The 24,607-nt window shown below is 36.4% G+C and overlaps 1 protein-coding gene across 1 annotated transcript in view; it reads left to right on the top strand.

Moving 5' to 3' along the window:
- The window catches only part of Klp31E (kinesin-like protein 31E), a 139,071-nt gene extending 117,826 nt beyond the window's left edge, over window positions 1–21,245 (top strand). Inside the window, exons 20-28 of the mRNA XM_071598912.1 lie at window positions 9,080–9,325; window positions 11,348–11,504; window positions 12,248–12,353; window positions 12,584–12,770; window positions 14,408–14,572; window positions 14,760–14,880; window positions 15,726–15,899; window positions 18,828–19,033; window positions 20,524–21,245. Coding sequence (XP_071455013.1) covers window positions 9,080–9,325; window positions 11,348–11,504; window positions 12,248–12,353; window positions 12,584–12,770; window positions 14,408–14,572; window positions 14,760–14,880; window positions 15,726–15,899; window positions 18,828–19,033; window positions 20,524–20,608 — 1,447 coding nt within the window. The 3' untranslated portion in view covers window positions 20,609–21,245. The remainder of the gene's footprint in view (window positions 1–9,079; window positions 9,326–11,347; window positions 11,505–12,247; window positions 12,354–12,583; window positions 12,771–14,407; window positions 14,573–14,759; window positions 14,881–15,725; window positions 15,900–18,827; window positions 19,034–20,523) is intronic.
- Window positions 21,246–24,607: the final 3,362 nt, after the last annotated feature.

Raw genomic sequence — 24,607 nt, forward strand, 5'->3', positions numbered from 1 at the left:
TGTATGAACCCTCTCACTAATTTGAACTATTGTGCTAATATGATGAAATTCACCTTCAATTCTTGGTGAAGTCATTCAATTTATTTTCGACAAATTTCCGTGAACAAAGGTTGGTTTTCTATTTTTTTTGTCCCTATTTTTTTCCTAAGGAAATTATTTATGCTTCCTTGAAACATCAATTTTGTCTTGATCTGCATACGACATTATTGTTTCTTACAAATAGAATAGATCCTGTGAATGCAGAAGCATTCAAGTAATCTTGTTTATCGTGCGAATGCTCAATTGACCCATTATGAAATTGCTGGGTCCTCTCATTCCCAAGTGCAAGAACTCTCGAGTATACACTGTGAGGAGAGCAGTTGGTACTTCTCGTTCCTCCACCCAAATCCCAGGGAAGCTTTCCTATCCTATCAGCACCCTTCCAAGATTCTCTTCTCAGCAAATGAAAAAAACAATGACTGGGGGGATTGGCCATTGGAATTGGTTTGGATTGGAAGCACCGTTGGCGGAGGATTGGGGGCGGGTGCATTGACGTAATCTACCCGCCAGCCGCTAGCTTAACTTACCACCTTTTAAGGATGCTTCTTCTTCATTCATGCACTCCCTCAAGGATACCTGTGATCCGAGTGGTGGGCCAACATTGCTTTGGATGCCAGTAAATGTTGCTGATGGTATATAAGGATGTTCGTTGTGTGCTTGCAACACGTGTGCCTGCCTAGTGATTAATCGCCCAACAGAGCAATCGAGATTTGCTCAATTTGAACCTTTCATAATTTGCTCCTCTCCTCCCGTTGCCATCACTATATCCTCTTCGTATTGTGAAGCATTCACCAAAGTAGTTTGGCAGAGGTTGATGCAAAACTTGAGGTGATTGCAAAACTTCCATCAAGTTTACCATTCTGTTAATTCCCTGCCTGTTGACCAAGTTCCGTGTAACGCCTGTTTTGATTTCCACGAGAACTTGGATCAGTCTGGTTGCATCAGAGTTGCCTATTTTACTGTGAAATGTCAGCGAATTCTTCCCTATATTCAAGGGATTGATGGAGGGATGAATTAACCATTATCATGTCGTTTTAATGTTGTAGTTTTCAGGATGGTGGTCCAGCTCTGTCATTCTTTGAATTGAATATGTAAATTTTCTCTTTTAGTAAAAATGTCAATGCAATTAAAATTATTTTTTATATTTCCAATTACTTTTCAGATTGAGGCCTCTAAGCCATTCCAAAAGTAGTGTTTTGAAGGGTGTGTTCTGAAAGACTCTCTGCTGCATCCTTATTTTGGGATGTGGTGTGTGGCTTTTATATCTGAATATTATGAAGGATTTGCATATTATTTACATGTTGTCTTGTTGAAAATTGCTAGAGTTTTCTTAAGGTACTAATGCAGTTGTATTGTGAAAATGTAGCCAAATGTTTTTTTGTATAGAATGTGTTTGGTTCTAAGCAGCGGACTTAGTATTCATGACTTATAAAAGAAGAGTTTAACTTTTTTTTAGGTAGATCTAATATTTGCTTCTGTTGAAATGAAGTTACATGTAGATTTATCCAGCTACTGCAGGGAAAAGTTATAGGTGTAAGGTTTGGGTTTTGTCAGGGTGTAAACACTTAATATTTTACACAATACTGATCTTATGTATTCAAGGGCCCCAATTATTTTAGGCATTTGCTAATTGGGAGTTTATTCCTGAGAAAATGCATGCATTGGAATTGCACATTTAAGGCATACATAGGTACTATGCATAGCGTATGGAAGCCAAAGGGAAATCTCTTTTTACATTGACATATACCTATCACCTAAATGCCTTTCAGGAATTAAAAAGATGTGATAATTTTATCATTCACAGGCTCCTTTGTTTAATGGCAACTTTCAGTGCTGTTGTCATCTTTTATAACTCGGCATAGAAAATTTTCCAAGCTAATGACTGTTTGCCAAAAATCAGGTTTTGGAGCAATTGTGAAATTTGGGGAAAGTGGAATTTTTAAAATAATAATAACAGTATTTTATTCAATGCACTCAGGTATAGGTGAAAACCCAATTACCTAGATTTTAGTAATGTTTTTAACATGAAGTGACAATGAGAAAAATCGCCAACACTGCAGCCCATGGCCACCTGGTTTGTAGGTTAGTACATAGCCCTGCCCCTGAGGCCAGCATTTTTTTGCTGCAGTAATTAATGGAATTCGCTTGGGGCTTGTGTGTCCAAGAGGTTTTTATCATTTTTGGGGAATAAATTTAATTACCACATAATGTGTGCCAGTGTTTTTAATATAACCATCAAAATGCATACCTACCGTCTGAATCAAATTTTAGTTGTATGCTTTTATGACGATGGAATGTTGCATCTGAGGTATTAGATGTTAGCTTTTTCATGGCCAATAATACCTTTGAGTGATACGAGATATGTGTGAGATAGGATAATAATACAAATAAATGTGTATCGCAGTTATACCTCATTATTTCAAAACAGGAGGGACCAAAAATAGAAGTATTTGGATCAAGAGTGATGAAATTCAAACAAAAAAAATATTATCCCATGGGCAATTGAACGAATATATTGTGGAAATTTTACATCTTTCCATTTATTTGCAGTTAAGTTGGGTTTGCCAAATTGGTAATGAAAATATTTTTGAATGAGTTTTTCTAAAGGGAGAATTTCACGCATATTTACTTGGCCAAATATTAGACAAATGTTAGAATTAAAAATTTTAGATAATGCCTGGAAACTATGATGTCCCTTCCTATTTAAAAATGTTGTCCAAGATTAGCAGTCTGCTCTTCAACATATCAAGTTACTTACTGTTAATGTTTTCAGGGCAGATTTGTTGGTGGCATAGTCTTTTATTGCTCCTATTCTTCTCCTTCTTTCATTTGCCTCAGATTTTCTACTTATAAGGCTGGAATGAAATCACTTTCATTGACTCAAAGAAATTGCCATTCTACTGAAAACCACCATGATAAATTTTAACATTTTCCATCCTACACAGATCTTGAGATTTATCTATAATGATATTAATATTTCATATTAGTTCATATCAAAATACAGTAGACCCTTGCTTATCAAGACAGTATGTGGTCAGAGGTTGACCAAATTAAGCAAAATCTTGATAAATCAGGGGTTTGATAACAATAACCCCACAGTATTTTTCATCACTATTGTTGTGCATGCTAAATTGCCAATGACTTAAAATGACTTGGTACAGTAAACATAGATCCCCACGTGTAAAAACGTCTAATTTAAAGTTAGCAAAGTATTATTTGAATGAAATACATCTCAGGATCTCCTCAGAAATTAGCTCATTTATTCTTGAGTTACTTAGCATTAGTGGTAATATGTTGTTAGCTACTTCATTAATGATATTTTGCAATTTATTTGATCTACTTACATACATTATGTGAGAATCGATCTGGTTTTTATTTGATAAACGAGTTTAACTTTAGAAAATCAGAATTCTAGTTTTCTTTTGTAAATTTGAGGAGTGTTTACGCAATGCTTAGACAACTTTTCTCAGGCATGCTTAAAGTATGCCATCTGTTGAAGAAACATATAGTGGAACCTCGTATAACAGGCAAAATTCGTTCCAGGATATTTCTCTTTAACCTGAACACTTGTGCATTGAAACAATTTTTAAAAGTGAAACAACAAAGATACATTTCCCTTTGCCAAAACTATCTGCTATTTCTTCTTCTGTTAATATCTGTGAACTTAGATCACCATCACCAGTGTGAAACCAGTCCTCAACGGTTCTCCTAATCGAGGGTATTTCCCCTACAAACCTGCTCGTAAACCAAACTGGGAACGGGGTCTCCAGCTTCTCAAGTACCTTCACCTTGCCTACTCTGTTCAAATCTGTACGTTTTCCGTCAACGCCACACTTTTTGTAGGCCATTTTTGTTGCACTGTTTTACTGCCAGAAGAACTGAAAATAATTTTGGTAGTTACCAAAGGAAATGGGACCAGCTGGCCATCTATCATTAACAAATGTTTGGACAATGCAATGTGCAGAATTTTGATAAATAAGCGATGATTAAGGATGCAAGTGATTCATAACCTTCAATGCTACCGGTAAATGAATTATTTAAGTATGGTTTCCATTCACGTCCAGAGAAACCAGCGAGCAAAATATATTTTTTGGCAAAATAACATAGTGCAGCCATCTTGTGACCCCATAAGAAAACACTTGTACAACATGGCTGGACTCGGTCTGGCTTAAAAGGGTGTCTGGATGAGCAAGGGTTTACTGTATTGCTTTTTCCTTTTGGTAATGAATAAGGTGTTGGTACGTTCACAGAAATTTCTTGCCATACGTAGTGCATGTCCCTCTGCAATATCATGAATATCTGTGCAAAAGGAAAAAGTTCATAAAATCATGTGTATTCCATCGTAAAACATAAACTGACAGTTAAACTGAATGGGCAAGAACTTACGTGGGAAGCGGAGTGGGTGTGGAGATGGAGGTTTCAAGATGAGTGCAGAGATCGTCATTGCAAAGAGTTTGTTCTTTGCCGAACATTTACAGCTCCCACTTTCATTCTCATCTTCCGCAGGAGATCCTTAATTACTTTCATTCCTCTTCTTAAAGACAAAAAACTCAAATAAATATGGAATTCCATTTGAAGATATTCTCTTTTACCTACTGCACTCTGGACTTTAATAAGCATGCATTCACTGTGTGATTAAAATTAACAGGCCCTTGAGGTAATCAAAAGATTAGTGTAAACTAAGGAGGAGTTGTGTCATGCCCAAAGCACAGAACTGCTCTTGCTTTCCGTTCCCACCTAGTTTCCCGATTCGGTCCATGGCTTTGGTGATGAGTGGAGCCATGATCTCAGGAATCATATGAAAGGATGAGAGTGAGGAAACATGAGAATGCAGGGCTGTCATTAGGAATCTCGACTAAGTTCCACCCATGACATAAATATGAACAAAGTTTTGAATTTGAAGCCCATTTGTTTGAATGTGATCACGAAATGCATCCGCAACACTCCACTAGATCTGAAAGGTTATAATTCTCTCTCTGTTGTAATATTTTTGACATTATTTCAAATTGACAGTCAAATGCACAGCAAGAAGTTGCCTGTTAGTGAGATAGTGCAGCTTTCTTTAACAAGATGGAGGGAATCCAATTTGATACCTTTGTCATTTGGATATGCACGTTGTATCGTGCACAAGATCCAATATAGTGTATCTTAATGGAAGAAATATTATTGTTATAAATACAGCAACATGATGATATAGTACTCAGTGCCATTGTAAACAATTTAACAATCAGTAGTGGAAAGCATGCTGAATTCGATGACTTAGGCCGGAAATTGTTTGTAGGTGTGAGTATTCCGTATTTTGAATTTGAAAGGATTGAAATAACGAGGTGTAAATGTGTTTTCGTTGTAGAATTGGGATGGATTAATGCAAACAGCAAATAATATTTTTAATTATGCTGATTGAGGAGTCAAAAAGAAACAGAACTCAGGAAAGTTTAAAAATAGAATGAAGATATTATACTTGAGTCATTAAAAGGCAGCTGTTGGCTCAGTCTTCATGGAATGATAACGTAGAAACATTATATTGAAAGAAAAACCACTGTTTAAAAGATGTAATGGTAGAGATTTCTACTATTGAAGATTTCGTTTTTTTCCAAATAAATTCATCCTTATTACTGAATATTTACAGGGAAATAGGAAGAACTTTGTTATTGTAAAATATACTGGTTAGTACTAGACTGTGACTTCATTAGCAATTGAAATGAAATTTAATCTCAGCCAAATGTGGCATGTACGCACTTTTATATTGTACTGTTAAAACTGCTTAATTATTACAAGATATAATTTTTTATAATTGTGTACAGGTTATACTTGCCCATATTATTATTTAATATTATGTATTATTAATAGGAATTTAGTTTTTTATTACATAATCACTCATTTTTAACATGAGTTATTGTGAAGAATATTCAGTCTTTGGGTGCAAAGTTCTTCAGGATATGTCTTTTTATTTCATATCCTGGACTCAAATCGACTTTAAATATAAATCATGGTCTGCTTTAGCATTTTATCTTTCTGTACTTGTTCAATATACATATGTTTGAGTATGAAACTGTGGTGGACGAAAGCTCATTTCTGGTTCACAATTATGCTTCTCAGGACTTCTAAATATAATGCCATCAAATGAAATATTCATTAAATTATAATTCTATGTTAAATTTAAGTCATCTGGAAATGTTAATGTTGTAGTTTATTTGTAAAACATATTGGTACAAAATTCCCTTGTATGCCCATTTGAAAGTCAACCAAATTTATTATTGAAATTTATGAAAATGGAGGGAAGGAAAAATCATTGTTTAAGGTTAAAATTGTGATGTTTTTCTTACAACATGGAGTAGTAATTTTCTGTTTACTTCAATTTATGCCTCTAATGAGTGAATTCAGTACTAATGCACAAACTGATCTACAACTGAGCCCTTGTGAGTAGTCTTACATTTTCTTTTTGTGCTTTTAGAACAATATTTTATTCTTCTCAATGTCAACAAATATGTTCATTTTTGTGCCTGTACCTTGATTTTCTGTAAATTTCTGTGAAAATATATATTTTTTCATCTTGTATATATAATTCTATGCCAATGGTAATATTTTGAAAACCTTAAGTCACTCTTTGGAAACCTTAAATGGCTATTTATTGCCAACAAATTGACATGCGTATGCACACATGTGTATGTACATGTTTTCCTCTCTCATGGTAGTATGATCAAATCTACCTGCCTACCTCTTACTACTTTCAATCTGTGTGATTCACTTCCATATAAAACTGCTATTTTTTCAATCAAATGGACTCGGCATTATAATTGAATCTGAATTAACATTTGTGCATGTTATATCACATGATATTTTATGGCTCAAGTAATGGCTGAAATGAAGCAGCACAATTGGGATGTCATTGCTGAGGTCAATGTTTCATCATGATAGATCATGACTATGTGGAACAAAAATATATATTGTCTTGATTATTTTCTTTGAACTACTTATGGTTATGGTTAAATGCTATTAGATATATGCAAACCTGGCAGCAATCATAACCTCAACAGTGTGTACTCACTCTGATTTTAATGCATTAAAAATATTTGGCTAATCTCTGTTAATTTCAGTTGTCAGCTGCTTTAATTTTCATTGTTGGATTTACTTTGATCGTTTTTCTCTTCATGTAACATTTTGTAATTGCACTAAAGCTTTTTTTTTACGCTTTAGTAGATGATTGAAAGCACAATTTGTGTGGGAAAATTCAAATATAAAGGGTTATTTATCTACAGCAGTCAGAAAGAAACTAATGAGAATGTTAAAAGGTAACCCTTCCTGATTTTGGTGTGAAAACCTCTGAAGAAGATGGAAAGAAATTTATTCACACAAAATGTCTCCTTCCTATAGTCTGCTGTCTACGTTGTTAGATTCACAAAAGACACCTTGGCAGTGAACATTATAGTAAATTTTTAAATGGTCTGTCCAGTTATTAAGTACTTTAATTCTTAAATGTCTTGATGTTTACAGTTTGTGGTTGGTTTATTAGGAATAGATTGTTTCTCTGGCAGTTCTGAATCAGTTTTTTCAAGTTTAGAATGTATGCGAGGTCTGTTGGGAAAGTATCGGACCTTATTTTTTTGCAAAAACCCGATGGATTTGAATCAAGTGCGCTTGCAAGAGCTGGCCTGGAACCTTTGTGGGCATGCATGAATACTTTCCTGCCTGCTGATGGCGTCTGTTGCTGGCAGGCAGGATTTGGGTGAAGTACTGTGTAGTGCTCTTGTTGGTTTTTCAATGTAAGGAAAATGATGCAATGACTGGAGCATTGCTACTGCATCAAATTTTGCCAGAAACTGGGTGACAGTCAGGTAAAAAACATTTGGAAGATTCAGATGGCTTTCGGTGATGATGCAATTGGCATCAGACAGATTAAGGGGCGGTAAAACCAGGTTAAAGACAGCCACATATCAGTGGAGAGCAAGCCACGCTTTGGTCAGCCATCAACATTCCAAAAAGCCCGGGTCATTGCCAAAGTGAATGCCGTGGTGATAAGGGGCCATCGTGTTACTAACCAAGGAATTGTTGAAGAGGTGGACATCAGTGCTTTTTCGGTACATTCCATTGTGACCAAAGGTTTGACCATGAAGAGAGTGATGGCTAAACTGGTGCCAAAGCTACTGATGGCAAAACAAAAGCAACTTTGTGTTGAAGTCTCACTTGCTGGACTCCATAAGCAGTGACCCCGTGAACACCATAATCTTTGGTCACCCTGTTTCTGACAAAATTTGATCCAGTAGCGCTGCTCCAGTCGTTCCATCATTTTCCTTGCAATGGGAAGCCGACGAGAGCTTTACACAGTACCTCACTCAAATGCTGCTTGCCAGCAACAGACGCTGTCGACAAGCAGGAAAACATTCATGCAGGCCCACAAAGGTTCAAGGTTAACTCGTGCAAGTGCGCTTGATTCAAATCCATCGGGTTTTTGCAAAAAAAATAAGGTCCGATACTTTCCCAACAGACCTTGTACTTGAGATTCATATTTTATTATTTCATAATTATTGCTCACAAAGCATTACAATGCATAATCAATATTATTTTTAGTACTTTGCTTATTATTCAAAGTCAATTTTAGACCCTGTCTTTGGGAATATTTTTGTTTTCTCTTGAAGATTTTTTGTTGTGAAATCTTGAAAGTGTAATCGATGGAATGGCATTTGGAGGATGAGGAAATATGAGCAGCTCAGAGAAAATTCAGGTGGTGTGCTAGTGAGGTTTCAATTTATTTGTAAAGAACAATTTTTTCTGCTCTGCTATTTGGTAACAAGTATAAGTAATACCCAGCTTCTTTTTTCTTAAAATAATTCATTTACATAGTTTAGGTTTTTTCCTTAGCATGTACCAACTAATTAGCCTATAATGATGCATAATACTGACAATTATTTATTATGAATTATTAATGGTGTGTATTCAGTTACTCATGGAATATTAAACAAAAAAGTATTGGTTGCAATCTAATGCTGGAGAATGTGGTCGAAATGTCATGAAATTAATTGCTTCCGTCGCTTGCCCTCAGAACACTTGGCAACAGGGTGGGTGGAATCGGGGTGGGTGATGGAGGACAGTCCGCCATGGTTGCTCAGCCTAGGCCTTCGCCTTTCCTTGGTCGTCGAACTTATGAACAGAACCAAGCGCACCTCTCCACTACCTCGCCTCGCATGGCTCGCCGCAATCTTGGGCCCAGTATGACAGCTTCTGCCAATGCTTCCTCTATGTCTGCAGGGTCTGGTTACACAAGCCTTGGTGGAAGACCCGGCTCCATGTAAGTGGGGTCAGGGTGAAATAAATTTAACACCCTGGTGTCAGCCACCATAAACCCTCCATTTTTCCATCTAGACCATGCAGGAGTTTAAATAGAATTAATTATGCCTAGGCTGTTTGCTTGCAGTTACCGAAAGGGTCATATTCCTGTGATCACTGAGGGTACTACGGAAGAATAAAATTTCCAAAACTTCAGCCGAATAAACAACTATCATTGGGATGAGAACTGAATGAGGAGTGCTTGATAGAGGTTAAGAGGTCAGGCCAAGCCACAGTTTGATTTGAGTGCATCACTCTGGGTTGATCCCTTCTCATCCGATGCATTTCATGTAGTTAATGGTTTCCGGCGTGACTTTATGGAATCGATTCATCTTGGAAATGAAAAATAATAACTTTGTGATTCCACAGGATTTTTATTGTGATAAGACCCGGGTTTCGACGTTCAACGTCATCTTCAGGTTCATCGTCATCTGAAGATGACGTTGAACGTCGAAACCCGGGTCGTATCACAATAAAAATCCTGTGGAATCTCAAAGTTATTATTTTTCATTTCCAAGCATTTCATGTACTTTTTACTCCTTGAGGTTGGTGTTAAGGTTGGCCAAAATGTCTGTCTAGGAGAATTTTATCTATCGCCCCATGATTGACTCTGGGATTTACACCTTTGGAGTTGAAAGTTTTCAAAGTACATAGTTTTTTGTTAGTAGCTCTGAATTTCTCCCAAGATTTTTTTCTCATAAAAATTTCTCTCTTCTAAATTGTGAAAACTTAGTTTGACATTCATGTGTTTTTACTGAGAAAGATTTCCATTTGCTGCAGATGATGTGTTAAGTGGAATTATTGTGTTTGCTTATACTTCAGAAAATATTTGCATTTCATCCTGATCTGATGGAGGAAAAAGGTGGCTGACTCTCATTTTATACATTTAACAAAAGAGCTCTTGTTATACTTATGACTCACTTTTAAATTGCACATGGCCTTAATTTATGCATTTAATTGGGAAAGTATAAGTTCCCACAAGGAGGAATACTCTTGCTTTCACCATCAATGGTGAAAGTGCTCCATGGCATGTTAAAGGGTACCCTCAACACAATAATATTTGCATTTACTTAAGGCAAGACCTTGGAAACTTGGTGTTTTTAGGTACCTACTTAAATGAAATTATTTTGAACCTTTTGACCTATTGACTATCACCTTCAAATCCCACATAATTCAAATAATTTGATGTAATAGCGTGCTTTAAGAATATCGAAAACCGTGAGCAGTAATCTCTAATAATTTTTAGTAAGGAAAGAATTTTAATATTTAAAATATACAATCCATCATAACAGAAATCTATTCTGTCTTACAGAGTTCAGCTTTGAATCTCAGGCAAGTTATGTGTCAGAGTTTGATAACAGTCTTGGAGTGGATTTTATAATGCACTGATTTAATGCATAGCCATTTATGTTAGTTTTATGATTTTTTTTGAAATTTGTAATGGCCTCTCAGTAATAATTAATTATTATCACATTATGAATATAAATACAGGGATGTAAATTAAACTGCTTTCACTCTATGTACTGCCGTTTATTTTTGATAAAATTTTACTTGGTAATCATTATTTGTAGAAGGATTCATAACAGAATGTTATCTAGTGCATGAACGTGAAGTGTAATGGCTAATTCATTAACCTACTAACTTAAAATTTTTATCCATCTTTTCCATGCACCCTGGCCATCTAATTGAATGCCGGCATACAATATACCTTGACACCATCACTCCCGTAAATTCTTATTTCTTAAATTATTCCATATTATTTCCCTAATTCATTATTTCTCCCTTCCATTTATTCTCTTGGCTTTGTTTACTTCTGTTTAATTGATTTATTTTACATCTCATCTTTCCTTGCTGCTTTTTTTTTGTGGTTTTCACTTCCTCTGCATGATGCCCACATTCCCTTCCTCGGAATCCCATGTGTGATTCATTCAATCCCTGAAACCTCTTCTGGCTGGCAACGGTAATGTATGTTGAGTCATCTCAGGGAGCAGGGGTTGGATTCAACTCCTCCCAACTCCCCTCCAGGGTACCGGAGACAAATAAGTCGTGAAGAAAATGTATTCTCAAGGCTCACATCTGGCACGACTGTTGGCAGTGAACATCTTCCTGGTCAAGGTGTGATTACCCTGTACCAAGGAAGGGTGAGTACCGAATGCTACCATTTTCATAGTACACCAGGTTCAAAAAAGACTGAAGTTTGTGAATGTGAAATGTGCTGATCAAATTTTCATCATTCTTTAGCCACTTCAAATCTTAGTTAAGTCTGATTTGAAGGCCAAGTTTAATAGTGAGATCTCTATTAATGCTAAGGTACATGAATATATGATGTCAGCTAATATATCACATTTAAATGAATTTTTTTATATTTATTTTATTTTTATTTATTTTATTTATTCAGTAAGTCCGAAAACAGCACATTTTGGCCTTTACATCGAACTATTAACAACGATAACAATGGTCACATTCACAAACACCCAAGCCCTAGGTGGAGGAAACCTCACCCAGGCGGGAATCGAACCCGCGACCCTTATCCTCTCGAGGATATTTGAAAATTAAATAATAAGAAGCATTTCAGTTTTCTGATACTCTTTTCCCGTTGATGATTAGGCTTCAATTTCTTTTAGCTGTTCTTGTCTTTCAATATGTAGTCACCAATAAATCGGTTGATACACCTCTCACATTGCATTGTTGGGTTTTTCTTTTCTGAAAGCTTATGGTTCAGACATGTTTAAATTGCCACATAATTCTAGAGAAATCTGGCAAGAAGAAATTAAGAGAGTAATGTCAATATATAATTTTTAAATAAGGGATTGGTGGGATGATTTTGCACACAATTATTCCTTTTTTCTTATGTCCAAGTTTGAGCATTTTTATTGAATTTCAGGCAACACCCAAGGCACCCCTAATTTGCACACACATTGCTGAAGGCCATTCTAAACCTGTATTATCAGTTTGTGCAACAGATGACTTGTTATTCACTGCATCCAAAGGTAAAGTCATGTGTATTGGTTACAAGTACGGTAAAAGTTGTTGTTAGAGTCATTGAAGGGATAGAAGGAAACTATTTTGTCAATGTTGTTTGTTGATTATTAATTTTTAGCAGTTTTATCAGGCATGGATTTTAATTTGTGAAATTTTTCCTTTTTTAATTAGAAAAATGCACGATGTTTTTTATTCAAATTCTCATTTTTTTTCATTGATTATTAACCTGCTTTTTCAGACCGTACCGTCAAAGTATGGGATTTATCAAGAGGAGAAGAAATAGAGTCTTTAGCTGGTCATCCAAATAATGTTGTAGTTGTTCGATACAACGAACCAAATCGTCTTGTGTTTTCTGTTTCTTCTGCGTATGTCAAAGTATGGGATCTTCGGTCAAGTCCTCAGTCAAGATGCATTAAAACATTATTGTGAGTATTTAATTGTATTTTGTGTGGCTGTAATTCTTCACTTGCACCATCTGAGAGAAAGTCGTGAATTTTGAATAACTTAATTGATGGTGAAATGTTTTTCCCATTTGTGTATTGTGAAGTAACTTTGCCAAATATGGAGACCCTTCAGTATTTTTCATTTTTCCTGCTTTCATTTCTTTTGGGGAAGAAAGGTAATGCGATAAATTTATTATTGTTGTCTTTCCGTTGTGGTAGAAGTGTAGTATGTTTATTGGCAAGTTTTCTTTTTCTGTTTCTAACTAATTTGTCTATAATTTGGGGTGTATATCCGTTGTTAATGGCTATTTGTTTGATGTTTTCCAACTCTTTGAAATAGCGTTGTTTGTTGAGTGGTGTCGTCAGTAGTCTGTGTATGAGAAAATTAAAAGCTGCCATTTTTTGTTGAAAGGGGTGGTGTGAATCTGCTTTGATGTAGTTGTCGGTGTGGGTCTGTTTTCTAAAAATGTCAAACTCTAAGCCCTCATGGTTTTTAATTACTAGTATGTCCAAGAAAGGCAGTGAGTTATGTTGTTCGACTTCAAAGGTGAATTTTATGGAATTGTGTTTTTTGTACATACACACTTCTACCACAACGGAAAGACAACAATAATAAATTTATCGCATTACCTTTCTTCCCCACATTAACCCGAGGCCTTGATAAGGTCTTTAAACAAATTGGTACCAATGTCACTTACGCGAACCGTAACACTCTTCTTACGTGTTTAGGGAACCCGAAAGACATAACACCACAGTTAGACAAATCAGGTATTTACGAAATTACTTGCTCACACTGCCAACTCTCCTACATTGGACAGACCAAACGTAATCCCAAAATCAGATTCAAGGAACACATAGGACACTTTAAGAACGGACGTTTCGATAGATCAGCGGTCGCCAAACACATTTTTGAAACGGAACACTCTATCACTCCCAACGACTTAACATTATTAAAACCGATACAACACTATAAACTCGATGCCTGTGAGAGCTTACACATACACTTAAACAAGAATAAACTTATGAACAATGAACCAGGCATCATCAACAGTTCACTTTTTAATTTTGTTAGTCATTTCAGAAACAGACAGCCCCCTCCTAATAGCCACCACTCTTCCCCCACTCCTTCCCACGTGACCTCAACAAACTCCCCCCCACCTACGGACCATCACTTAACCCCTCCCCCCTTGCCCCTCCAGGTATATATACCTCACCCCCCGACCTGAACACCCACTTGACTTTGGACGGTGCCTGTGCACATTCCTCTTCTTAGTTCAAGTGCCCTATTTGATTTTCTCCCCGTTGATGGTCACCTGTGTGACCGAAATACCGGTATAGGAGTTCTTCGTAATTATTTTTATTGGCCTTAGGATCTTCTTCCTTGAGATTATTCTTTTGTTGGTTGCCAGGCTTCCAGAACGTGGAATTATGGGGTTGCTATGTGGCATATTCAGGATACACTTCTTGTATCCTGAATCCAGGGACGAATAAATGCGTAAAACGGTGCCCTTTTGCTGCCTAATGAGTTTGGGCATCCTTCAATTGTTATATTTGTTGTCTTGTTTGAGTTGATTTCTACCAATGGTGCCTAATCACTGTTTGAATTTATTTCTTGATAGATCATCTGGTATTGGTCAAAATGGACCAGTGATACTCAACACTCCATCCAGGACTTTATCTCTCCCAGCGGGTGAAGTTCATTTAAATGATGTTGCTCTCAATCCAAATGGAACTACATTGTATACGGCTGGTGGAGACAAAGTTCGCGTTTGGGATCTGAGAAAGTGAGTGTGTTTCCTTACTGATGGTTATTATTCTCCTGGATGACTTAGGAGCTCGTGGCTGAATGCTAAGAATGAATTTTATAGAAATTGCTTGGTGTCTGATTTTGTAATGTCAAGTAAACTGATAAGGTTGTCTTCACTTTTCCTTGAAGAGTGTCTTATCCGTATTACAATTCTCAACTCACAGGTTTGCAGCTACTGCAAAATTAACTGGTGGACATCAAGCAGCCATTATGTGCCTTGCAGTTGGAAAAATATCTGAGGAAGAAGATATTGTTGTTACTGGATCTAAGGACCACTACATTAAAGTGAGTGGATTTTTCAGCATGGACTAGCATGCTTCCTAATTAATATTTATTCAATTAATTGCATAGAATCCCTTGCTAAGTGGAAATCTAGAGCTGCATTACCTTAGAGTGGAAATAAATAGTTAATGAATGAATATTTAATTCAACATAAGTATCTACAAATGAGGCTATTTGGCTAGAAAAGGAGATTGGGATGGTAGCCAACATGCTGGCTTTCCACTCAGAGGTTCCACAAATCCCGGAGGTGGCAGGCATTTTTCAGTGGTATACCGATCCCTACTCGAGATGGTTTGAGGGAGGGCATTTGGAGTGAATACACTGTCCGTTGGATGGGATGGTAAGCTGTGGACCCCTTGGTACCTTTCGTTAAGAATAGGCTAATGCTGATGCCAGGTTTCTCTCCACCCTTCTTCCTTTCCCATCCCTCTCTAATGGCACAAATGACCTCAGCCATTGGTCGCCTCCCCTACTTGGTTATAAAACATTAGGCATGATGCTGTTTTGGTTGTGGTTTTTAGTTCAAATGGTGTTTTATTATTCATACAATTGGGGTGTTGTTAGTGGTTTTTTTCTCTTTTGCCATTAAAAATTGCATTTGACATCTGCATAATCATTTTTTTAAATGAAGATTTGGTCATTTATCCATCTTTTATGTTAGGAACCCTAGCCTTTAACCCTAACATTTTCTGCTAAGATTGTTAAATGTATGAATGGGATTAAACTAATACCTACTCATTTAAGAAGTGATTTAATTATTTATCCCTATGTAAAAAATTATGAGGTTTAAACGTAACCGTATTTTTTTGGTGCCTTTCAATTAAAATATTTTTCTCTGTACTGAGCAGGTGTTTGAAGTTAGCAGTCGAGGCAATATGAACAATTACAACCCTAAGGTCAACCTTGAACCGCCTCATTATGATGGTATTCAGGCTCTGGCGCTGCATGGAGACATGCTCTTCTCGGGGTCGAGAGACATGGCTATCAAGAAGTGGGATCTCTCAAAAGAGGAGTTGGTACAGGTTAGTAATTAAATATAAATTTCTTCTAGTTGTTGGCTCCACTTGATGTGAAAATGCAAAGTATTCAATGAGAATACATCTACATAGTGTCCTGCAAGCCACCAGGAAGGTGTGTGGCAGGGGGATGGCAAATGCATGAGAGATAAAATTTCTAATTCAGTAATTCCTCGGTTTATGCCATTTCATTGAAACACCTGCCTGTGCCAGAAAATTGAACAACGGTGGCTGATAGTTTTTTCACGGTACCAATTTTTCCCAAATTTCAAAAATACATAGTGCACTTGTTTGTATTTAGTATTGTTGTTCTGCATTGTCTCCTGAAAAACGTTGAGTGAACCTCAGAAAGAGTACTTGAAGGTATCGATGAATGAAAAATGAAGAAATTTGTGGTTTATGGCTGATAATAGACCTCGTCATCATCCAGCCTACAAAAACACAATTTTTCACTGTTGTGCTAACCATTTCAATGTTAGTATCATTAGAATACTGCTGCATGTTTTGTTTAGAAAACTGAAATTAAATGATAGACATAAATTGTAACGTTCAATACTTTTGAGTACAATAAATTGTACCCAATATTAATTTTGGTTTGAAGATAATTACAGTATTTACCAGCCCATAAGTTGCCTGTGATTTTTCACAGGGCAACTTATTCCCTGTAATTATTTATAAAAAATACTAGGAGACAGACAAGGATCAAAGGAATTGTTGCATCAAAAATTAGCAATCAATATATCAATGTTTATTTATGGTAGAATCCCAGGAACGTATCGTCACTGCTGGTTAAGCATTTCCACCCTTATTTTCTCTAGGGTTGTCACTTTTCTCTCGCACAATGTCACCTTCACTTCCGTGTATTGCTAATTTCACAATTTAAAAAAGACATTATGATAGTGCCAACTTTCCACTTTTCAGTCACAAATCCTCGAAAGCAAAAGCCTTTTCATTATTCTCAATGGTGTGAGATAATGAGTTGGTGCCTTATTGACTATCTTTTGTATCCAATTGGCATTTCTTGTGCTGTTGTAGATCTGGTGCGGATATATACACCATTTTTACACGTGGATATATACACCATATTTCTCTTCATGAATCTTCATGATGCTGTCCCAGAAAAATGGGCCAAAGAGAACTAGCCTTTATTTTATTGCTTCAATTAAAATCAGTTTTGTTGAAACGGTAATCCTGTGCTTTCGGTGATTTATGAGGAGCAGTAAAAGGAAACCGGAACACCCACTACAACGTGACCGTGAAATGGTTTCATTCAAAAGTAATGACCAAAAATGTTGGTACGTTAATCCCATAAGGAGATGAGACGATCATTCCCAGTTTAGCAGAAAGAGGCTGGTCGCTAATGGATCCAACTCGTGCACTTCCTCGTCCGAATGAAAGAGACGTCTACGAATGTCTGTCTTTATGTTGCCAAAGTTTCAAATTACGAGGTGAAAGATCCGGGCCGTGCAGAGGCTGTTGAAATGTTTGTGGATCAGGCCATCAGTCCACCATATCACATGAGGGGTAATGGCTCAATGGGCCTGTCCTGGGCTTGCACTGTCTTGCAGTGACGTGTGCCCTTCTCGGAATCTCCTATGCCACTCGTGCACACTTGTCAGGGAAATACAGTGTTGGCCATGCATAGCAGACATGCGGTGATGAATTTTGTGTACTCCAGCACCATCAGCCACCAGAAAACAAACCACACCTCTCCGCTCTGCTTGCCTTCTTTTCTACGGCTGTGATTGCGCCAGTCCGCACACCAGCAAGGACATAACCCAACAATTGCATGCTCCTGTCAGTTGTCACTATGCAGTTCTCCCACCACAGTGGTCCCAGTATCGATATGTAACAACGGTGTTGCCCCCTTATGTGCGGACTGTTTGTGTCATGGCAGGTGTTCGGTATTCATTTGACTTCCCCTCTTATTATCCGGTTCTAAACACGTTCCTCAAACTTTGGCCATTTAGTAGCACATGAACATAATTTTTTTACTCATATCTGTATTTACTAAATCCACCGTCTGCTCCCTCTGTTCTCATATTATCTTCTCATTTGGAGATGGGCCAAAATGCCTTTCAGCTGCCTTGTTTCCAAGTTCTCAAGTGTAATTCTGGGCTTCAAATTTAAATGCAATGCTGTGAGACATTCTTCTCTCTTTAGATCCTATAAAGTTTTTATCATATTAACCATTTCGATGACTTTGTGATGCTCTGATACTGCCTGCCTTTATAGACTTGGTTGAATGCCTAAATGTGCTGAATATATTTATGTTTGATCGGTAATTTTTTTGAAGTATATTCAACGAGATATTAAAACTCTGTTGCTTACTGCTGGCCCAAAACAGAAATATTATCAAAAGTTTTAATTAAAACAGCCATTTTCTTTGCTTGATACAAGAAAATGTACTTGATTATAAGCATTTTTTATGGCGAATCGACTTGTACCCAGTATGCCCCTGGCCCATAAGATACATCCTGAATTTAGAGTAAAAAAAAGTGTCTTATGGGCAGGGAAATGTGGTATGACAGTATATTAGGATTCATTCAACTCCAATGAATGGTGCTATTATGGTCACATCTCCCTTCAGAAGAATATCACTGGTTGCTCCAACAAATGCAGAAGCCAAAGAGTTGTGTGTAGAATGCCTGTAATCATGCTGTGAAACACATCTCAATAACTCAATTCAATTAAATGGAGAATGCAGTGTATCTTTCCACTGCCCTCAAAGGACAGTGGAAAGATACATTGTATTCTTCAGTTAATTGGCATGAATTTCCACTAAGTTGAGCCGGGAACAATTGAATACTCAATTCAATGTCTTAGATGTCGGAAACCACTCTGTTGCGTACTAGTTTGTGTGCGTGGGTCATTGAAAATGTAATCCATTATTTTTTTCATAAATGTTCTATAATGTGTGATCATATTTTTCAGTCTGTGAACAATGCTCACAAGGACTGGGTGTGTGGGTTGACCTTCATGCCTGGAGGAGGTGGTCAAATGCTCTTATCTGGTTGTCGCTCTGGAGTGGTGAGATTATGGTCCTCGGAATCATGCCATCTTCTTGGTGAAATGCAAGCTCATTCCTCTCCTATAAATGCTTTGGCCACCAATTCTTCTCATGTCTTCACTGCTTGCAAGTAAGTGTCTTTTAAAATAGTACTTTTATGATCGACAAATGGGTCCATTATCTATTTTTTATTGTTATTCTGATTAGTTTGCTATGTGTAAATGTTTATTATTAGTAATATTGTGTTATTGAGGATGTGTTTTGGACACGCTGTCATTTCTGTATCTGTGTGATCTTTTTAGTTAGTTGAAATATAATATATCCAAAGTTCTTTGGGGATTTGTAGTGAAGAAAATACTAAAAGTTAACAATATATCTTTAAATTCATATTTAATTTAATGGGGGCGGCATTGAAATAATTCTTATGTTAAAATTATAATAATTTTTAAGTTAGAAGAATACTCATTTTAATTTCAGCTTAAAAAATCAAGAGTGATGTGCATTGGCTCCTAGTGGGAAAACTATTTCATTCATGACCTTATTTTTTTCTGCTAAATTAGCCCCGTTGGAAGCTTTGTGAATAGTATAGTACCAACTTCCAAAACAGCCTAAATCTCCCTCAACAGCCTAACTCCCAATGATTGCATGTATATATTCCCATTATGCTTTTTGATTTAAAGAATTCCAGAAAAGATGGAATAACATATTGCGATCATCATTATATGCCATACTCCTAACAGGTCCCATTGTGTAAAATTTGATGTCAACTATGATGAAATTAATACAGTAATGTTTTCATGAATGGAATTGCAAAGGACAGAATTTGCAGAAATACTATTGGGTAGAATGATGGGAAATGTATGTTTGAGCAACCTTTTCTCAATTATTGGGTTGATTGAAAAAGGTGGACATTTTTTAAAAGAGAAATCCTTTATGCTATAAGTTTTCTATGTATTGTGAATGATAAAGAAGAGATTTAATCAGCCAATACATGGTAACGTTAAAAAAAAATAATTTCCTGTGGCTTAATGCAGTTGTACTCAATCTCACTTGTAATGCTATCCTGGCTCCTCCTATGCATTTATATTATTCCACTCGATCAGTATTCTGTGAACCAAGTTTCCCCCCCTCTAAATCTCAAAAATGATTCCTATCCCATTAATTGTGACCGCTATAGGAAGAATGTTGCTGTATGTAACATGTACACATTCCTTGCTAATAGTCGTCATAACAATCCCTCTAATCATAATTTAGCCTTCCATTTTTATCATTACATTGACTTTGTCTTCAAGTTTGAGGAAAATCCTACCAAGGACATTATAAACAATGAAAAATAAATTATTTTTGGAAATGATATTTATAGTATGCTAAACAATGGCATTGTTCTTAAATCAGATCCGCAACATCAATTAAGTGTTAAGATAAGTATGCTTTAGTCTAGTATAAACGTGGTCAATTACTTTATGCCTTCACACATAGGAATCTCTCATGGATTTGGTCTGCAAAATGTCCCATCGAATGTTCATTTCTTCAGTCTTCCCAGGATTTATCTTTCTTTCCCTTTCCTCTCCCCTCACCCCCAAATAACCCTTCACCCTGTCTACTCGCATCACTTTTCAGCACGGGGGAAGTGAAAGTGTGGAAGTCACCTCAATACAATGCCATGACCATGTCCACTGGGAGGGTATTTGAGCTCTCCCTCTGAGGACACGGGCGGGAGCGGAGAGGGTCATGGTGGAATCTCAAGTGAAGTTGCTTCGAACAATTACCCTTCAATGACCCCTTTACCGCATCCGCAAGACCCACAGTTAATCCCCATTAGTGTGCAAGCAGCTTGTGCAAATTTCCATTCTCCCAATGACGTTTGCCTTGATTTAATGCTGCTCTTCTGTATCATTGGCTGCATCAGGCTGTGTTATTTCATGACCTAATTGTGAGATCGGTGTATTATATTGTATATAACATTATAAAGGGTAGATGTCATTTGTAATTGTCACTTCTATGAAGGGATATTTGCTTAAGTAACAGTTTTTTCTCGAGGTTTGTGTCATCAAGATTTTTAATGTGTACGTGTGTGGTAAGTACATTGTTTTGAAGCAATGTGCTAGCAGTTTTTTACTTGTGAATATTTTCAGTCTGTTTCATAACCAAATATCAGTACTCGGTATAGCTCTGCAGTTTCAGGGTTGATTTGTGTTTGCTTTCTTTAACTGCTGATATTTTGTGTTCCTGAAGTTGGGATTTTACACTGTTAAATGGACTGAATAGTTATATAAGAGATTTAAAATGGAAATTACTGTAAAGGTTTGTTGACTCATTATGTTATCTTTTTGTTGGCATGTAGAAGTGTTGTATATTTAACATATGTATGTAACATAATATACATTATTTTGAAAGTGATTCTGTAAGTTTAATGTCCACAGCTTTCCTTGAAAGCCAAATTGCTCATTTCTTATCCATATGATTAGAGTAGTCAGGAGCAAAGAGTAATCTTTCATGCAGCGGTGTTTTGACTCACTCAGCAGTTGTCATACCAATCAGATCTTGTATTTGTTATTGGGATGCTACGAAAAACCTTATTCTGAAAACGAATAGTTCAATTACCCATCTGCATATCCATATTTTCTCATCAAAAGACTGTGAAATATGATATTTTTGCACATTTAACCACATTTACAAAGGCTGTACAAAAGACATTAAAAGATAAGGATAATTGTTTGGATATATTTTGTTATATGTTTTATTTTGACTGTGAAGTATAGACACGGGAGCATATTTAGTTTTTCAAATTTATCTTCAAGTTTTCTGTTTGCCCATGTTGTTAAACCATTAGACGATAATAATTGATTTAGGTATTCCCAATATTTTTTTGATTTGGCAAGGAATTTTTCTCATGGTCTTTATCTCTTCTCAATCAGAATCATAATCCATTGCCAACCATGAATTTGATATTAAGTGGTTTGGTATTCTTTTGCCACAATGTAAAAATGCATGTTATAATTTGTCCTGAAAGATATAGCTTGCTCACTTTAAATCCTGGTCATTGAGAGATGGTGGTTAAAAAATTCCTGGTGGCACCATTTCTCCTGTTTGGTAAACTGTTGAACTTTCTTCTAGCCAATTATGAATTATAATACGTTTCAGTAACATAACCCCCACCGTTGGTGAAGATTTACTGTATTTCAAAGTGTTTCAGATTTCTTCTTAATGAATGATCACTTCATTCTTTGTATTCCTGATTTTTATCATTGAAGGTGATGGGCCTTATCATGCATTTATGGGGCTTTCATAATAATTCTCTTTTGGCTGTGCAATTTTTTTGCGTTGAATATTATCACATTTGAAAATTCTAGTTGGTGTTATTTTTTTTAAAGCTAACGTCATGCCACTAAGACATGCCAGGAAAAACACCAGCAATGTAACCACGCAGTAAGCTCCACTTTATGCCATACTTCATTTAAAGCATACATTTCTCATTTAATTGGAATATGGTTTAAGAAACATAAGTATACAAATTAATTTTAGTGTGGGGACTAATTTAATTAGTTAGAGGTGGTTGTAGACAATCCAGGAACAAACCAACTTACACAGACAGTTAATCTGCATGCATGCCTATTTTGTTCCCTCGGTGTTTTTAGCCTCCTGGCCAAAGTTCTTGGTAATTTTCATGCTGTCCAGGGAGGCATTTTGAGAGTCCTTTATGACTCTTTATTGTTTTCTTACAGAGGTGCATTTTACTGTTCTGTAAAAATTGAGGATGAGGTTTGTGAAAGCAGTTGTTGGCAAAGGTGTCTCCAGAAACTGGAGGATTGTGTTACTATAAACGGTGTATGAATAAATATTGACAATGCTGAAATGCATGATGCCAAAAACATCATGCATCTGTTAGTAATGACAACAAATCAATTTCTTTTGTTAATACTAGTTATTCAAATCACATGAAAATGTAGAAAGCTGGGAAATGAGCCAAAAGCAAATCAGTAAGGGTTCTCCTGTTCCTCTACGAGGGCCATTCACCTTCTGGTTAGATTGTTGAAGCAGCATACCTCCTTTGAGGATGTTTTGTGGATATGATGCAAAGGAAAGGTAAATAATAGATGGAGAAGAGAGTGAAGGTTGAAAAGACAAATGTTGCATTGAGTGGGTGGTTACCACACTTTGAACGAATTGGAAACATTAACTCGATGTGTGTCACTATCCCCGAGTTGTATCCACATAAAGTACATATTATGTAATCGAATTAACTCCCCTTTCTTGTATAAATTAAACTCATTGAATTTCTGGCAAAGGCTATCATGTGGACTTGGCCTCAACCCCAATTTTTATGCTATTAAGGTATGTTTCATTCAAATAGCATTTTCTTTTCTCAATTTCTCCTGGTAGCAAATGTTTGTTATCAATCTTGATTACATTCTGTTTGTGTCCTTAAGCCGTAAAATAATCTTTCATGTAATTTAACCTTAATTTTATGTCTTGGGGAAATTATGCCATGCTTTTTTTTGTAAAACAAGGTAGCTTTTACTTGAAGTACCTTAAGCATTGAACTTATTTTGTTCATTTAATTTATTTAGTGTAAAACTGGAGAGGTCTGTAATGTCAATCACTCAAGGTTCTCCTAAGGATAATTATGCATTTCATTGTAATTAGTACAGTTAAAACTTTAAGATCTGTTTCAATGGTAGCCGCTGATAGAAATTGCAATGAGAATATCTTGTGGAATCTATATGATTTTACGACAGATTGAAAGGAATTGTTACATTGTCTACTGTAACTTGAATAATGTTTGATTTTGCACTGTGCCTTTCACAGTAAGTCTCTGAATTACATGGTGAATACCTTGAGTAAGTTTTGGCAAGTAGAATGACTATTCTCAAAAGTACTGCTTACTCCTTTGTATCTCAAGTTCCATCTTAGAGATGTTTTAGTTTAATGGCTTTGGCATTCTGTAATTTCCTAAGTGACATCCTAAAGCTTTCATGTCTATTTGTGACACTTTGGATTTTCAAATGCCGGAAAACGTGTGCATTGCAAATATTTCCTCAAGGACATTGGGTAGTGATGAATGCCCAAATTGCATTATGTAACATGCCAATCAGAAGTCATTATTAAAGACGAGAGTGATGTGCTCTGTGCCAAAGATTTCATTCCGTGCCTGAACTTTCCTTCCGATTGAATAGCTATGAAAGTAATGATGAGGTCAAGGTCATGAAAGAGGAATAGATTATATCTGGCCTCAGTATTGCCATAAAATGATTTGATCATGGATTAAATGTCTTATAAACATGACAGAACGTCGTCATTTGATAATTAAAGTGACCTGAAAAAAATTGTATTTGGCTTATTTATCCCTGGCGAGTAAAATCAATGTGCTGTTTTATCTGCCCTTAAAAATACTAGAAAAATTGATTTGGAAATTTTACAATTTAATTTTTTAGCTCTTTTCCAAGGAAGCGCTTGCTATTGTGAGAACTGACTAAAAGAAAGCAATCACGAGTGAGGGAACCTCTCTATCCATGAACGTGCATGCTGAACTATGTTCCTTTGGCCCATGAAATGAGCAAAGCTAATTTTTCAAAGCAGTTAGTGAGTGCACTTGTCCTTTTCTTCTCCTCTCATTTCTGTTAATTGAGGGAAAGAAGTCATTCTGCTGGTTCAGCTGCGGTCAGGCCTCGTTTAAACACTGCTACCCAATATTTTACTGACG

The sequence above is a fragment of the Hetaerina americana genome, unplaced genomic scaffold (genome assembly GCF_022747635.1).
Source record: "Hetaerina americana unplaced genomic scaffold, ioHetAmer1.1.p SCAF_10, whole genome shotgun sequence".
NCBI lineage: Eukaryota > Metazoa > Arthropoda > Insecta > Odonata > Calopterygidae > Hetaerina > Hetaerina americana.